This window comes from Salvia splendens, chromosome 1 (assembly GCF_004379255.2).
Source record: "Salvia splendens isolate huo1 chromosome 1, SspV2, whole genome shotgun sequence".
Taxonomy (NCBI): domain Eukaryota; kingdom Viridiplantae; phylum Streptophyta; class Magnoliopsida; order Lamiales; family Lamiaceae; genus Salvia; species Salvia splendens.
In genome coordinates, this window is record NC_056032.1 from 7286439 (window position 1) to 7304945 (window position 18507).

The window sequence follows — 18507 nt, forward strand, 5'->3', positions numbered from 1 at the left end:
GACTTTTCCGTGATGTTTCTGGACAGTGGAGACAAGGGTTTGTCGCAAACATCGGAGTATGTTCTATTCTTTTCGCTGAAATTTGGTGCATTTTTCATGGCTTAGAAATTGCAAAAACGTTGGGAATAAAAATGTTCGAGGTAGAGAGCGATAATCTTGTAGCTGTCGCTATGATTACAGGGAAATTTGAGGTGAATGTCAGCTATCATGCGATAGTGGGAAAGATTGGTAGCTTATTGCTAGAGTTTGATTCGGCATCAGTGAGACATATGCATCGAGAAGAAAATTTTACTGCAGATTTCTTGTCATACCATGCATACAACTTCGAGAGAGGAGTGCATGTTCTTGAACAGCCGCCTACAGGCGTTGCTATATGGTTATTACGTGATAGGTTAGGAATTTCTTATGATCGATAGTATGTAGTCTCGTTTGGGCTTTGCTCACTTTCATTACCCAAAAAAAAATTACGTTGTTTACAAAGTAAATCAGGATATATTCCAAGGAATATGCCATTCCCAGCTAGTTTGTTCACCCAAATCACTTTAGTTTTAGTAATCAATTCTAAATTTGTATACATAAAAAAAGTTACATGTAAGATGGTAAGATTCAATAATAAATTAAAAAAATTGAATATGATATAGAGAACATTTTCATGTAAAGACCCGTGACCTTTTTTCATCATGTTTTCCTATATCGGTCTTAGGTCATATTCTGGATGTAGATAAATGTACATAAATAATAATTAAATCAACAATATTTTGGTAGAATGCTCATTTTGAGTAATCTTTAATTCTAACTGAGATCATATTAAAAAAATATAATTGGGATCTTAAAATGCTAACTTAAAACAGCAGTACTGACGTGAAACAAACTGTCAAAATCTTTGATACTCAAAAGAAATTATGAAAGCAGACATATTAAAAATGAAACTCAGAAAACGAACTCCAGAACTAAATGAAACGTATTATATACTAATGTTTAATATAAAATGTTTAAAAAAAATTTGAAATGAACTACATATAATACACGCGGATTCCCCATTATTATTATTATTAATTTTTTTTTTGTCACAAATCCGACTTGTCATAGTAATTACGGAGTAGATTGAATAAAATGATTCAATTTCAAGTGGATCAGAATATTTAACCCAAGTGGATCAGAATATTTAACCCCATCCGAACAATAACTAACTCTCCATCCCATCCATCTTCAAAATCTGTGTGTATATTATATACAAACTGTAGAATTGGAAAATACGTAGTTTGTGCCTCTGAGCATAGTTGTCTTCGCATCAACTTATCCCCACCGTCATCTGACGTCATGGCCACCGCCGCCGTGGATGCTCTTTCTAAACTCTCCATTCACGATTTGGCCTCTGCTGCCCCCAATCTCCACAACAATCTCTCCCTCTTCTCGCCCGAACAGGTCGGCATTTCTCTCGGATCGCCCCCTAATTTAGTGGTGGATGTGGTTTATTGATGCCGTGTGCAGGTGGAGTTGGCGAAGATGCTGCTGGATTTGAATCAGGCTCACTTGTTCCAGCATTGGCCCGAACCCGGGGTCGACGATGACGGCAAGCGTGCGTTTTTCGAACAGGTCGTTACTTAGCCAGAGTGTGTTGTCATTGCTGTTTCCGCCTTTGTAATTTTGACTTATTTTGAACTCAGCTTTGTTGGTATGCTTGAATTTTGTGCTTCTTCTCCAATGTGGAGATCAGATTTCGTCAATTTGACTTCTATGAAGACTCGTACATTGATTGGTGGCCGCATCTTTTCGGATTGGAGCTCGATTTTTTTATATTTTGTCTAAGATTTTCAGATTTTGAAGTACCATTAGACAACAAATTTGATCTTTTTCACAGTGCATTAGAATATTGGTTTGTGTTAAGTCTTAACTTCTTTTTTATTTCCTTATTTGAAAAGAAAATACTTATGTCTTCATGAGATTTGATATTTTCATGGTTGTTTGTTATGATAAACTTTCTGGCACTTAGTCTTTTGTGTTTTAATGATCTTCTAGGTTTCTCGTCTTAATGCAAGTTACCCTGGTGGCCTAGCCTCTTACATCACAACTGCTCGGGAGCTTTTGGCAGATTCGAAGACTGGAAAGAACCCCTATGATGGATTTTCTCCTTCAGTAAGTTAGATTTTCCTTGGACTAATATGCTAAACAGATTACATAAGCAGATTCAGTTTATTTTTCTCTAGAATTTAAGATGAACCTATTGGTTTTCATTACTCTTAATCCTTACTGGATTCAAATATCTTTCCTCCAAGCCAACTTCCAGTTTTTTTGAGAAAGCAACCTGCTTTGCTTTATCACTTAATCTTGAGAGATGACATCACTTCATGTTGGATTGTCTTCCGTATCTTCACTGAAGTTTTCTCATGCCAAGCACCAACTTTGGGAAAATATAGGTACCATCAGGGGAAATTTTGACTTTCGGTGATGAAAATTTCATTCAATTTGAGAACGCGGGTGTCCGTGAGGCAAGGAAGGCTGCATTCGTACTTGTTGCTGGGGGGCTTGGTGAGCGTCTTGGCTATAATGGTATAAAGGTAAGACAGTGGTGGAAGTAGTGTAATACTAATTCTTTCCATTAATTTTATGCAACTGATTCTGGAGTTAGTCAATCTGTTTCATGTTCTCATTGTGAACTTGTTATTAATAATTGGGTGTTGTGCTCATCTGTAATGTCAGTAATAAACTTGATGTGGCCATGAGAGGAAATAGTAATAAACTTCAGTTCATATGACCAATCACTATTCTTGCTATTTTTCCCTTTGCAGGTGGCTCTACCATTGGAATCGACTACAGGAATATGTTTCTTACAGCACTACATTGAATCTATTCTTGCCTTGCAAGAGGCGAGCTGTAAGCTAGGTCAAGGTTTGTATATGAATCATATCTCATCATAAGTAGTTGACCAATATGCATTAGTTTTGGGTTATTCCGTCTTACTATAGAGAACTTAGTACTGTTGGTATTTGCTAGTACTAGATTCTTTTCCAAATACAGAAAATTTGTCATGTAAACACCTTATCGAGTAGTAATTTCCATTTACTTTTGTTAATGATCAGAATATACATTTTCAATTATATCTACCTTCTTATATATGTAGGTGAAGGACCGACTGAAATTCCTTTGGCCATTATGACATCTGATGATACTCATTCGCGTACCACAAAGCTTTTAGAGGAGAATGCTTATTTTGGGATGAAACCGTCACAAGTAAAATTGCTGAAGCAGGTGATTTCTGAGAGAGATTATAATTTCAGTAAATTTTAAACTGCTGCAAATTGACTTTTGTGCTTCCTTTGGATATTACAGGAGAAAGTTGCTTGTTTAGATGATAATGATGCTAGGCTGGCTGTAGATCCAAATAATAAGTTCAAAATCCAGGTGTCTTTCGCATATGAATCTTATGAACCAAATCAATGTAGCATTAGCTTATTTCAGAAATGTAATTATCATTGGTGTTTTGTCCAACTTGTCTATAGACAAAGCCTCATGGTCATGGTGATGTTCATTCACTTCTCTATTCAAGTGGTCTCCTTAAAGAATGGTATGACATGGATTTCTTGTTTTGATACTAGTGTTTTTTTGCCGCCATGTTCAAATCTTTACTAATGATTGACCCTTTGTTCTACATTCCAGGCTTGCTGCTGGGCGGAAATGGGTTTTATTTTTCCAAGACACAAATGGTCTTCTTTTCAAGGTTTTGTTGAAAATTCAGTATTTGATGTTTATTATTATCATCATTGTTGCTAATTTCCCTGCTTAATCAGTTCCTTTTACTGATATATCATTACAGGCAATTCCATCTGCATTAGGTGTGAGTGCCATCAAAGAGTACCATGTCAACTCTCTTGCAGTTCCCCGGAAAGCTAAGGAAGCTATTGGAGGAATTACTAGGCTCACTCATAAAGATGGTACACTATTTTGATATTGTATGCTCGTGCAGGGTGATATCTAAAAAAATATTGCAGTATATGATTGCATTGTGAATTAATTTTCTGTAGCCTCTTTTTTTGGCTACTTCATCCAATTATAGAATACGCAAAATCTTACCTGCTACCACGCACATTATTCATATTCCTGAGCATTTGATTCCAGATTGTCTTCAGCATTAATTGAGATAATTTTCTTTATGTGGATTTAATTCCCTAACATATCACATAATGGAATGCTAAAACCTCAGCTTTCTTTGTTTAACGGTTCTGCTGAAACTTGCCAGATGGTACATTTAGATTGTAGATAAAATGCCTCAACTAATCATATAAAAGAGAAAGTAGAAATAGAATGAATCGATGCATAGTTCCATGGTTTATTATTTTATAGTTATCTTTTAATAACAGAACATTGTTACTTCACCTTCTGTTATTCTGTAAATCACGGCTGCTTTAAATTTCTTTACTAACAAATTGCTAATATTCTCTCTTTATAAGTGCGAAGAGGATTGTGCCACTCTTTATTATTACTTGACTGCCTCAAGCACTTCAATTTTGATTACTAACATAACAGTTACCGACTATGTCTTCATACAAGTATTGATAAATTGATCATAAATTTTGGTCAGGGCGGTCAATGGTGATCAATGTGGAATACAATCAACTTGATCCATTGTTGAGAGCATCAGGATATCCGGATGGTGATATGAACAATGAAACAGGATATTCTCCATTTCCAGGAAACATAAACCAAGTATGTATATACATCATCTAAGACTACTAAGCATATCCTTGTTATAATATCTCAGATGATCTAGCAGTGTCAAGTGTGATGAGTCATTTCAAATCATGCTGTTTTCACTATTGGCTATTATAATCTACCTTTGCATATCAAGTAATCTGAATATTTGGTTTACCTTTTCTTATGCAGTTGATTTTTGAAATTGGCCCTTATCTGGAAGAACTTTCCAAAACTGGTGGTTCTATTAAGGAGTTCGTCAATCCAAAGTAAGCCATGCATCTCTTATATGGCTTTATATTTATTCTCTGCTTCAAGAGGGGCCTTCTGGTGTCTTGTGAACTTAATTCTACAAGTATTAAATCTAATGTCTTCTAGGGCTAGTAGCAATTATGCCTTACCAAATTGCAATTTCTACTTCATTTGTGTGCTCCATCTGATAAAATAGAAGCGAAATATTCTAAAATGAGTTCACCAGATTATTTCATTATGTCGGGCTCAGTGAATCAGTAATTTTCATGAATGACCACGAGACTCATGAATGCTGTTGTCTTATCAATGAAATTTGATCTTCGTCTATCTGCAATGGGTTACCTGGACTGGTCTAGTGATCTACCAAGCATGGATATTGCTATGACTTTTTCTTGCCCTAGTTTATGAGCTGCTAATGATTTACTGTCTACTTCAGATACAAAGATTCTACTAAAACTGCTTTCAAATCATCAACTCGACTTGAATGTATGATGCAAGATTATCCTAAAACTCTGCCACCGTCAGCTAGAGTTGGATTTACTGTAAGCATAAATTCCAATTTGGCTTGAAATTTAAACTTTGTTCTGTGTGCCCTCTGCTGGAAGTTCTGTTTTTTTTTTCATGCCGAATACATGTTTATACAACTCAGGTAATGGAAGCTTGGTTTGCTTATGCACCTGTCAAGAATAATCCCGAGGATGCCGCTAAGGTATGACTATACTTTTGTACTTATCGAATTCTCTTTACTATATTAGTCTATCTTTAATGATTTTTCCTTTCAGAAACGCTTGTACAAAATATGGTGTTTTTTAATGCATGATATATTTAACCTTTTGAAATTGTTTTTGGATCTTGTGTTTGTATTTTTAGGTACCTAAAGGCAATCCATATCACAGTGCTACTTCTGGTGAGATGGCTATATATAGGGCACACAGCCTTATTTTGAGAAAGGTAATATACTGAAAACTCCTACAAATACAAAGATTTATATGTAAACTTGTTTCCTATACTATATAGTACTAACAAAGTGCATACCTTAGAACTTCTTTCCTTTACAAATTACGTCATGAATGAATCACTTTTTCACCAGATGATCGTTGTTGCTCATTGTTGAAACATCATTATATGTTTTTAGGACACAGAACACTATGATTCAAAAATATGTTTATTGGAGTGTTCTAGTTTTTTAGACTCTTCTCATTGATGAAGTAGTATTTCTTTTCTTCCTTACCCTTCTAGCAATGGCTTGTTGTGTATCTCAATTTTTGGGTTTGTATATCTATGTCCTACAACAGTTTTTTCTTGAAAATACATCGAACATCAGTTTACTTATGTGATTGCTTGCATCTTGTATTAGAGTACGTGTTAGACTTTTTTTTCTCTAAGTTTGTATGCATACCGACAGAAACAATGTCTTATACATAACTGGATTTGCTATTTGTCATCACCCATAACTATAAAATATCTCCACTGAACAAAAGAATTAAAGCTCTTCTCGTTGCTAGTGCTTTGTTTGAGATGCAATTGAACATGTTGTTCCATTAACAGGTTGGCGTCAAGGTGGATGATCCAGTTCAAGATATATTCAACGGGCAGGAGGTGGACGTATGGCCTCGTATTGCATGGAAACCTAAATGGGGGCTTACATTCTCAGATATCAAAAGCAAAGTCAACGGAAACTGTTCCATTACAGGAAGATCAACCATTGCATTAAAGGGCAAAAGCATCTTTCTCCAGGATCTTGCCTTGGATGGAGCTCTAATTATCGATGCTGCAGACGGTGCTGAGGTATGTTAACTGTAAATCTGACAATGGCCAACAACAGCAGCCCTTATTTACCGGGCATTCTCTCAACAGGTTAAAGTGGGAGGCAGCGTGCACAACGCGGGGTGGACCATTGAAAAAGTCGATTTCAAGGATACTTCAGTGCCGGAAGAAGTGAGGATCAGAGGTTTCAAAATGATCAAAGTGGAGCAGTTGGAGAAAACATACAAAGAGCCCGGAAAGTATTCGTTAAGCCCTTGCGATAAATAGAGGCATGTCTGCAACTTCTTGCATGATTCAATCTTACTTTAAGGAGTATGATTTTTGTAACATTATATCAAATAAAATTATTGCTTTATTGGGGCTCTTGCAATTTATTGATGATTCATGCTTCTGAGTTCTGAACGTTGAATAATGGAAGAAAATAACAGTAGTTTAGATCTGATTTCTGTGATATTTCATCATTTTCGCGTGCTTTACATTTCTGCTCCACTTGTTTAAAAAAAAGTCTAATTTTCCTTTCGTAATCGTGATGTTTTTGATTGATTTCGTTTACTAGTTGTGATTCACTCATTTTTCTTGTTAGAATTCTACATTGTATTGAATTTCCTAGAAGAGTTAAATATCTAAAAGTCTTCAAGTTTGATTAATTGATTATTGTTGATTTCGACCTTGATTTTCGAAATTCAAGAATTGGAACTTTTTTTTTAAAAAGAAAATTCAAGACTTGGAATTTTATTTTAACTTAATCGAATCTAAACTAGTATAATAGTAACGTGCTGTTACATTTTGACAATGTTCTTGGCCTGAAACTGGTAGGAAAGCAACATGAAAAAAATGATATTTCTTTAAAATTAACGTTTATTATATTTGATTGAAATGTCTTATATCACATGTATATAATACTATTTGGTTATTGGATGTATTAGTACTATGTTATCTGCATTACATAAATTATGGTGAGAGGGTTTAATTATAGGAGTACTATAATAGTTTAATCCATTTTAATATTATTATTGTTACCTAAGAAATGAATATCAACTTATTAACCCTCTAAATAACTCAAACCACTAATTTATTAGTTTGACGTCTTAATTATTAGTATCTCTTGTATGCCAATAAGCTATGACAGTTTAGTCATTCAATACGTATGTAAAGTCTAATTGTGTTTTGTATCAACAAATGATCAAAATTTAGAGTGAAAAAAAAATCCTCCTTAAACCGATGATACATTTGACAAATACATTTTGATATTTTGCCTTTTCACGCTTTCACTTGTATCACTTAATTTTGGTTTAGACGACAAGAATGAAATCTTTTTGAAATATAACTGGTGTATACAAAAAATAGTACTGTATTTAATTGAATGAAAAAATACCTTTAGATGTTTTTTGGTAGTGGGTGTATTCCAAATAATAAGATGTTTTGATTTGATGAATTAGATAATATTGGTTCTAATGAATATTGTTTGGCTAGCTAAATAGAGTATGGGACTTAATTTTGAGATAATGTTACAAAGGATTAGTCTTGATTTATAAGTCTTGTCATTCTCTATGATAAAATTAATATTTTTATAATATCAGATTAGAGCACCCACAATGGGGCGCCCGATGGCACGCCTGATGGCGTCCATCGTCCTCGGGCGCGGTAAATGGCACCATTGTGGGTGCCTGGAATTGGGCGCGCCCGATGCTCACTGCCGATACATCGTCTGCGGCGTATAGCGCGGACGATAGCCTGTCGTCCGCACCATCGTCCGCCGCATTGTGAGCTCCGCGGACAATGGTCGCGGACGATGACACGCGGTTTCATTTTTTTTATAAATACCATTCATTTTTAACATTTCATTTCGCGATTCCACTCTCGAAACTCACATTTTTTTATTACTACGAAATGGATTCATCAAGTCCCAACAGTCTGATGTTCAGTGGTGAGGCGCGTTGGCCGGGTACAGAACCCGGCGAATATCGATCATTCGCCACCAACACGCAGTACGATCCCGAATTCAGCACGAAATCGTACGATTTGTCTGACATGGAGCCGTCGCCAAACCGACCCGTCGCCCCCTCCCGCCGCGCCCGCCAAAAAGAAGCAGACCCGGCATCGCGCGTACAAGTTGCCACCTCCGGAAGTATGTGAAGAGTACGCACCCGGCCGTACAAACTATCAGCCGGATGAAACCCTCATATTGGCGAGGTGTTGGGTGGATATATCGGAGGATCCGATATTCGCGAACAACCAAAGGCAGATCGCGTACTGGGATAGCATTGCCGAGCGCTACAATGAGGCGAAGCCGCCGAGAGTGTACAAGTGCCAACGGGAGCAGCTCCGCAAGCACTGGGACCAAGTGAAGAAGCAAATAAACATGTTCTCGTCGGAGTACGAAAAGTGCGCGCGGGGGCAGGGGAGCGGCTAGAGCTTGAGCGACGTGCGCTCCAAAGCGTTGTTGTCGTACCAGTCCCTGTACGGCGAGTTCAAGCACGAGGCAATCTTGGCGCTCTTGAGGGACAAGCAGAAGTTCCAAGGCGGGATTGTGCACACCGGGGGAAAAGAGGTCGAAGGCCACCGAAGCTGGTGGTGGCACGAGCAGCGACTGCGGGAATCGTACGGTAGACCTCAACCGGACGTACATGGAGGACGATAGTACCGGCACACCGATGTCCTCCCTGCGTCCCATAGGCGTCAAGGCTGCGAAGGCCAAGGCGAAGGCTACGGTGACATCATCCTCGACCGCCGCAACCCCATCGCCGTTCCCGGCCCCTACCCCGAAGGCCGCCGCCTTTGAGTCGTTGGCAACAGTCTCGATGGCGAGGACGTTGTTGCAGACGCACAAGGCCCTCAAGAAGTGTACGGACCCCGACGAAGCCGAATATCTCCGGGCGTTGATCGATGAGCTGCGCCGGAAGTTAGGAATTGCGTAGATTAGCCGGTTTTTAGTGTAACTTGAATCGTGTAACTTTTTCTGTAATCAATATTCGTCGGTTTTTAATTACTCGTTCTTTTTTTGTTAATTTTCATTTGCATACTATATTTGAAAACATTTAAATTAATTAAACAAAACAATAGTACAACTGATGACGTGGCGCGCCATAGGACGCCCCACTGCAGGTGGAGGGTAGGAGGATAAAACTGATGACGTGGCGCGCCTTAGGGTGCCCCACTCCTAATGGTCTTAGTTCAAACACAGAACAAGTTAATTTTTACTAGCCATATATATTATCTACTCTTATCATTTGTAATAGGAAAGACAATATTATAAGTAAAATCTGTTAGAGAACTTGGTGAAGAGACAAATGTTCAAGACAAGATTGCTTTCAACAATGAAATAAAGAAAGATAATTGTATGCAATCCTAGCCAAAGGAAAGTACTGCCACATAGACAACGGCTATGCCAAGGGACCACCAACGTACTTGGAGAGAAGTGTTGATCAAAAGAGCACTAAGAAAGCAATGTAGTAGATTCAAATCCAGTTATGATTAACTTGTGTTAAGTATGAGATTACAGTACATAGATTAAGAGCTAGTTCTAGATGGTTCTCAGCTATGCTATATATACGTAACATTCTCGGTATTTGAATTGAATGCAGCTACAACATCTTTCCATATTTTCTATTTCCAGCATATGTCTGCTTTTGCTTTCTTCAACATGAAGATCAATAATTATTGCAATACAAGGGGTATGGTCGAATAACATGTGACTCGTCCATTCTTAACTAAGAGCATCTCCAATGGCGGACGTCTGGTCAGACATCCGCGACGGGCGACCGGGACGTCCGCCATTGTGGCGTGGGTCGGGCGTCCGGGTCGGACGTCCAGTATTTAATTTTTTTTAAACTCTATATATACAGCTCGTTGAACTTCATTTCATTCGCACCACTTGTGTTAACAAGTTTCTCTCTTCTTTTACTACAAATTTCATTTCTACTTAATGGAGAACGACAGGAACTCCCCCGCCACGAGCGAGTCGCAGACTCTGACGTTTCCCGCCGAACTGGAGGGAAACTCTAGTGGAAATGCGACAACGGTTCCGGCAATGTCGGGGATGGGTGGAATGGGTAGGATGGGTGGTATGGGTGGGATGGGTGGGATGAGTGGTATGATGTCCCCTTACTGCAATATGTACAATTGGATGGGTGGGATGGGTGGTATGGGTGGTATGATGCCCAGGGAGCGGGGATGGGGGGCATAACCCCAAATATGATGGGGATGGGGATGGGGATGGGGATGGGGATGGGGGGCATGACCCCAAATATGATGGGGATGGGTGGGATGATGCCGGGGATGATGCAGACCATGCCTGGGGGAGGGGGTGGCAGGGGCCCTGAACCACTAGCGGACGATGTCTATCGGTCGGTTATCGATATGTTGTCTACTAATACCCCCTCCAGTTTTGTTCCGGAGAATCAGTTCACCGGCGTGGATACTTTCTCTTTTGAGGAGTTGGGGCTATCTCCAGTCAGGGAGACTCCCGATGATGTGGGCACAGCGGCAAGGGGCAGGGGCAAGGGCCCCGGGGCAAGGGCAAGGGCAAGGGGAAAGCCACGGGCTCTTCCTCGCGAACTGTGGCTGAGGAGGAGGATGATGAGGAGACGGGAAAGAGGATGGTCTGGAGCGTGTCGGAAAACGTCGCGCTTTCGAAGGCTTGGGTTTCAATAGTCGAGGATCCCTATGTCGGTGCTAACCAGCATATTGACAGACTGTGGCATCGCGTCGCTGAAGCCTACCTCACACACAAACCGGCTGGGGCGAAGTGTCGCGTGCCCGAACAATGCCGGAAACAGTGGGAGCGGTTGAGGCCTAAGCTTAGTCGATTTGCCGGCCTCTACCAAAACAATCTCCGCCAGGCAACCAGCGGTATGTCCGAGGAGGATGTGAAGAACCGTGCCTTGGCGCAGTACCCCGACAGATCCTTGAAGTTCAAAGTTTTGGACCAGTGGGAGGCCTATCTCGTGGTGAAGGATTCCCAAAAGTTTTGTGGGGGTGTCGAATCGGGCTGGCAGAAGCGGACGAAGATCACGCTTCCGGTGAATACAGCAGCAGTGCTGGTTCGCACGAGCTCCCGGAAGCCGAGGAAGTGTCCCCGCTACCTCAATCAGACTCCCGCCGGCGTCGTCGCCCGATTGGGCAAAAGGCTGCGCAGCGGAAGGCTAGGGGAAGCAGCAGCGGTAGCGGGTCGTTCGAGGTCCAATCGGAGGCCCCTGCTCCCCCAGAAGAGTACGATCGTCTCGCCCGCTCGCAGATAACGACTAGTTTGGTCCGGACCATGCATAGGTGGCATAGCACGACAGATCCTGTGTACAAAAGGATGTTGAAGGATGTCATCGATGGATGTCGGCGCGATTTGGGGATATTGGAGATGATGGCGCCGAGATTAGCGGCGGGGACGACGTGGGCGGCACGGGCGAGGGCGAGGGCGGCACGGGCGACGAGGACAACGCGGAGTGAGCCGAGTCTAAATTTCCCGTATTATGTTATTTTTATCATGTTATTTTTTTCTTTTTTTTATGTAATTTTTTTTAATGAAGCATTCACAATTTTCCCGTATTCCGTGTCAAAATTATAATTCCATTACGCTTATAAATAATTGTGATTTTTTTATTGCGGGAAGTCCTAGTGGGAAGGGCGGATTGTGAAGGGGATGTCCTAGTGACGTGGCAGTGGGATGAGAAGTCCTAGTGACGTGGCATGAGGTGTTTTTGGGAAGTCCTAGTGGATGTCCGAATGGGACATCCGTGCATTGGAGATGCTCTAAATGATTAAGAGATTGATATCTGCCTGGATATGGAGCAACCTTAAATCTGAATGGGTCAGCTATTCCATCTTTCGAGATGTCTATAAATCGGCACGGTGTTCGCTAGTGCTGATAAAAAAAATCTAATTATTGTTTTTTTTGTATTGATAAATCTGTAGAATTTTCATCAAATTGAGGATAGATTCTTATATTATAGGGATCCGCGTGAGAGATTTTGTAGGTCGCAACCCATGATTTGGAGTGGCAGTTAAAGTCGTTGGCCTCACATGAATTTTTTTTCATTTTCTTATTATATTTTTCTTCTAACAAAATAATTTAGTGAACGTGGGATGGTAACTTGAACTAATTATGGACCGTTGATTAAGTTGGTCATTAATTATCTCAGGTTCTCTCTCTTTGTGTGGGACATAATCCATGTTGACTTGAGAACTTTGTAAGAATCTTCCATTAGTCCAAACCATGTATTTAGCAAACTTAGGATCCTCTAGATTCTGTTTTTTTGTCATTTTACTTTACTTATTCGACGGCGTGCCGCCCACTTAACATTTTATTTTATTTTTTTCATTTTTAGCCTAATTTAATACAGTTTTCTTTGGAGGAATGCCTAATTTGACATAGTTATACATATGAAATGGTAAACCCTTCTTAACAATATACTTACTATTTAATCTTAAGATTGAGAGGGGATTTGAGATTCATTCTAAACTTTTATACCACTATGTGTTAGCAAATTCTCTAATTGATATTTATCTTTATAAAATAATTTTAATATATTACAAATAGGGATAGATTTATGTTTATACACACATATTCAAATTATATTCAATTAATTTATATGAATATTGAAATTAGATACGTATCTATACAAGTATGTTTGAGGAAAAAACTTAGCAAAGTGAGTTATTTTGTTGGAATTTCTTTTTTTAATAACAATAGTTTTTCAATTTTATATTTGTATTTTAAAAAATTGGAAATATGACTTGTATCCTTAATCTTTACTAATAAGAAAACGTGGTCAAGTTATGTTCATCTTGGAATAAAAAATTTTATGCAGGCTAACTCATTTTTTTGAATATAAATGATAAAAAATAAACTTTCAAATATATTATACTAGCTCCTATTATACATTATGAAAAGTTTATCGTAGCATTTATTCTCCATTTCTCCTCCAAAACTATGTAACTAGATACCATAAGTATATACTATAAAATATCTAAATATGATACAACATAACCTTTTTTATAGTTATATTACGAATTTCACTCTGTATACATGTTAATATTATACTCCACTATCTATATATAGAATAGTTAATTCTTTCATAATTATAATTAATATGTACATCGTATAAAACATTTTTTCAACATCGTGCAAGTGAATTTTCCACCACACCTCACTTTCTCAAAGTTCATGATTATTCCGAACTAGAAAAACATAGTAACAAACAAAAATAAGAATGAAACAACTACTGAAAATTCCCTTTACCATTCTCCAACACCAATCAAAGAAATTTTAGAAATTGTAGCCACAATCACACCAAAATTGTATTCTTCACCAAAATTCGACCTTAAAACACTGAATACGACCACCGAAGTGATCAGAATCGCACTTAAAAAAATTGACGTTCTTACACTATTTTCTGAGTGCAATTCAGACCTCATCATCCTTGGTTAGATGTGGATTATGTTGTGAAAACAGAGTAGAGATATAAAACTCTAGCAGGGCGTAATACAATCCAACGAAGAATACAAAAATTACGCGGAAATAAACTGAAATAAAAATACAAATAAAAATCTATAAACCGTAGATATAATTTTAAGCCGAGTTGATGAGTCCACTTTCCACAAAACAAGATACGTCCCGATAGTACTCTCGGATTGACATGTCATCCTTAAAGATAAAACAACTTCGTCTCTGAAGTAGCAGCATCGCTAGCAGTAGAGCTCCAGTGAACCGGATGATAGCAAGGAACAGAGCTTTGACAAAAAAAACAAAGCTGAGAGGGAATCGAGAATCAGTTTAGAAAAAATGAATATATCACGATCATCTATTCCAAACGTAGAGCGATCCTATATCATTTAATTTTACAAATTAAATGTTCCGTCACATGAACAACGCGATCAAAACCATTTGACCGGTCACAATTCCAACTATATGAGAATTTTATCAAGTTCAAACCATATATAAAATCAAAATAAAAATCGTAACTATAAATTGAAATGTATGGAATGCGCATATTCTAAACTATTATTAACTCTAAATAATAAAAAAAAAATTCTTTAATTTTTCATAAATATTCTCTATTATTTCTCAGTTGATAATAGCAATTCTCCATTTATTCTCGTAATGACTCAGATCTTCAATTTATTAAGTGGATAAGAAGCATCTTACCAACTATAAATTGGGTTTAATAGTAAATAAATATTCTACTTTGAACATAAGTGCTGCTCCATATACAATTAGTCAAATAACCGTTATACACGCATTCGAAACCGTCACATAAAAACACTTAGATTTTCAACGCTCTCTCCCTCTCTTCCTATTATATAAACCATTAGCCTCTCCCAACTCCAAAATTCAATCAATCAAATTAACAAGTGTGTCTTCTTCTTTAATTACATTTACATATGTCTCCGATCAGCTCAGACGATCTCCACAGAATCTTCAAAAACTTGGACAAGAAAAACAAAGGAGTAGTCGGCATTGACGAGCTGCACCATCTCCTCCACCAAATCGGCATCCACACCGCGCCCGAGGAGCTCCAGAAGCTCGTCGGGAGGGAGAGCCTCGACTATATCGAGTTCCTCTTCTTCTACGAGGCCATGGTCAAGGCCCGCACATCGGAACACGAACACGAACATGAACACGACCTGCTGAAGGCGTTTGAGGTCTTCGACCTGAATGGGGACGGCTACATTTCCGGCGAGGAGCTGCAGAAAGTCCTCTCCCGGTTAGGGTTGCTCGAGAAGAGAGGCGGCTGCGACGACGAGTGTAAGGATATGATCAGAGTTTACGACCGTAACTCCGATGGGGTTTTGGATTTTCATGAGTTCAAGAATATGATGTCTGTTTCTCCAACTTCTGATCCTGATCATGTGTAAGTTTTCTGGGGCGGACGCAGAAAAAAATATACGGGTTTTTGTTTGGAGAAGGTATTTTTTTTCAAGTGACATACACAAAATTGATTTTTTTTGTCTAACCTTATATTGTTAGGATTGATATTGAGATTGGTGTGTATATTTGTTGTGTTGTGATTTATATAATGATGAGCGGTATTACATTTACACTGTCCTATTTTTTGGCTGTACCAATTTTAAGAAATGTGAATTATGAAAGATAGTATGAAAAAGTTTGAAATATGAATTTCATTTTTATAATTAATTTTTAAAATAATAAAATTTAAATTCTACTTTTAATTTATATTGAGGGGTGCACATAATTCGCTTTAGTATGTGACAGACCACGAGAGGCGCACATAATTCTCTCTCGTATTAGTTTTATAATAAAATATAAGTAAATATGATGAAAATAAATGAGACAAATACTAGTACTAGTAAACATTCCAAAATGATAAAAAGTTTTTAAACTACTGTTAGTGGAGAATGAATCTTACCTCATTAGATATAAATGAGTTTCCAAATTTAGAAAGTTTATACTTTTCAAGGACGGAATAAAAAGGAAATAGTTTATACTTCCTCCGTCCCGGGTTAGTCGCACGTTTACTTTTCTGCACGGAGATTAAGGAATGAGTAACTAATAAGGGTAACTAATTTAATAAGTCGCACGTTTAGTCGCACGTTTACTTTTCGGTAACTAAATTAATTAGTCGCACGTTTACTTTTCGGCACGGACATTTTAAGTGTAATAAGGGTATGCTTAATTAACGCTAATTTTTACTCAAAGTAGAAAGAGTGCAAGTATCTTGGGACGCCCAAAAAGGAATATAGTGCAAGTAATGCGGGACGGAGGGAGTATATTTTTTAAAAAATATTAGTATTATCAAACAGAATTAGTTATTTTTTCTTTTGGATGAATAGATTATGTTATATTTTTTAATAATGATTTTTTAGTCTAGTGTTAACTGTTAATATAACTAATACACCCATATATGGATGGTGCATGAACATGACATATCGATATTTAAGACTTTATACAAAAATTAATAAGTTTAGTCATAATTATAAATAGTTTAGATTATAGTATTAAGTTAAATTCCAATAAGGCAATAAGTAAAGTTATGTATTTAACTGTGACAATTGACAAAAGCAATATTTTATCATATGCGTTATCACACAATTTTTCTAATGTTTGAAAAAATGAGAGTGAAAAGAAAAAGGAGAAAAATAAAGAAATTAATCTTGTGTAATAACTACTGTTAAAATTTTGGTGTTAAAAACTAAAAATTACAGTTACATATAATATTATTAATATACAGATATATATAGATTATTGGTCTCCACGTCTGTCATACTCTCTCTATATACCTATACATATATACGAAACAAATAATACCCTTTCAATGAGCAAAGAGTCATCTCTCTCTACAAAATAGGGAGAAACCGACCTCAATAATTTTGTATTGTGATTTATTATAATTTATTCAGCAAATCATAATCCTATTATTCCTATATTTACGAAAAATTCAACTCATGTAATTTCTGGGTAATTTGGCAAGCCAGCCCTTCTCGAAACATAATTTAATGAATTTTGATTGGGGTTGACAAAAGCTCTATCAATTAAATATGAATTTAATGCTTCAATATATACGAATGGTGGGCTGGACTTACTATATTAATATGTACTCATCTCATTTAAAAACTAGTTAAGATTTTTTTTAAATCGTCGTTCTTCTTATGCATATATATTAATATTAATTTTAATTTTAATTTCATCTTTTCATAACCAACATTCAGTCACCAAAATTTAAAAAAGAAAAAAATAAAATGAAAAACGATAAATCTTGAATAAAGAAATCCTATAACTCATTTTTTTAGGTTCAAAATTCCACTTGAATTTAAATTGTTCTAAAATCACCATCACCAAGATTACACTGCCATATGTGATATGTCATCACCCACAACCATGGAAAACAAAATTAAAAATTAAAAATCGACATCCAGAGCTCTTATACACACAAATGACAAAGCCACATAAAATCTGAAGCTGTGGGCTCCTGATACTTCCTTAAAAAAACATAAAACAATGATTTAAACATAAAAATCTTATCCCAAAAAAATAAATTTAATTTCTGTTTTAGTAATAAGCCAATTGATCGATTACCAGAATGTTCCTAACTTTGTTCGGTTTTCGCCACTCTCTTTCCTCGAAATTTCATATGTAATTCTATCATAAGATTGTGTCAACCAATATTAACCGTACGTTAGTACGACAACGAAAGCGTGTGACATTTAAATAAGGGATATTGACACCTAATATTATAAAACTTTCAAAAAGTTGAATTTTTCCCACGAACTTTGAAATTAACAAATAATATCACGAGTTTTATCCCGAGTTTGTTATTTTCCATCAATGAAAAAATTCCGTCAAATAATATCATGATACAGATTTTTTTCGTAATTTCTCGACAACAACTTCGAGAGTTTCAAGATTCTCAATCTTTGAGAATAGTTTTTCTTGAAGCATACCCTCTAAATTTGTTCTTCAATCTATTAATATAGCCGGAATTTTTTCATTGGTGGGAAATAACAAATCCGGGGTAAAGTTCGTGATATTATTTGTCAATTTCAAAGTTCATGGAAAAAACCTAACTTTTTTAAATTTCCACAATATTAGGTGCCAATATCCTCTTTAATAATTGAGGGAACATTTTTTTTGTCCATAAACTTTGTCAAAGTATCATTTTAGGTTCGTGCACTTTGAAAATATCACTTGAGGTCCATCAACTATAAGTTAATATCAATCGAAGTACTTTTTACTATTTTCAAATTTTTTTTTGACGAAAATACCCTCAATACCTTGAAGGGTGCATATTTTTAATAAACTTATCACATACTCATATTTTTTATAAATATCTTTACTATATATTTTTG

At 37.0% G+C, this 18507-nt stretch overlaps 2 protein-coding genes across 2 annotated transcripts; both read left to right on the forward strand.

The window, feature by feature from the left end:
• Nucleotides 1–1165: 1165 nt before the first annotated feature.
• On the forward strand, nucleotides 1166–7161 carry LOC121810605 (UDP-sugar pyrophosphorylase-like). Its single transcript, XM_042211368.1, has 17 exons — nucleotides 1166–1425; nucleotides 1492–1596; nucleotides 2020–2136; nucleotides 2418–2558; nucleotides 2790–2889; nucleotides 3122–3249; nucleotides 3331–3402; nucleotides 3501–3565; nucleotides 3658–3718; nucleotides 3815–3932; nucleotides 4580–4704; nucleotides 4882–4958; nucleotides 5378–5483; nucleotides 5591–5650; nucleotides 5812–5892; nucleotides 6490–6729; nucleotides 6799–7161. The coding sequence occupies exons 1-17, from the start codon at nucleotides 1321–1323 to the stop codon at nucleotides 6973–6975; spliced, it is 1878 nt and encodes a 625-aa protein (XP_042067302.1). The 5' UTR covers nucleotides 1166–1320; the 3' UTR covers nucleotides 6976–7161.
• Nucleotides 7162–14910: 7749 nt separating this feature from the next.
• Nucleotides 14911–15735, forward strand: LOC121810967 (probable calcium-binding protein CML44). The gene has a single exon (XM_042211720.1). The coding sequence runs from the start codon at nucleotides 15085–15087 to the stop codon at nucleotides 15556–15558; it is 474 nt and encodes a 157-aa protein (XP_042067654.1). The 5' UTR covers nucleotides 14911–15084; the 3' UTR covers nucleotides 15559–15735.
• Nucleotides 15736–18507: the final 2772 nt, after the last annotated feature.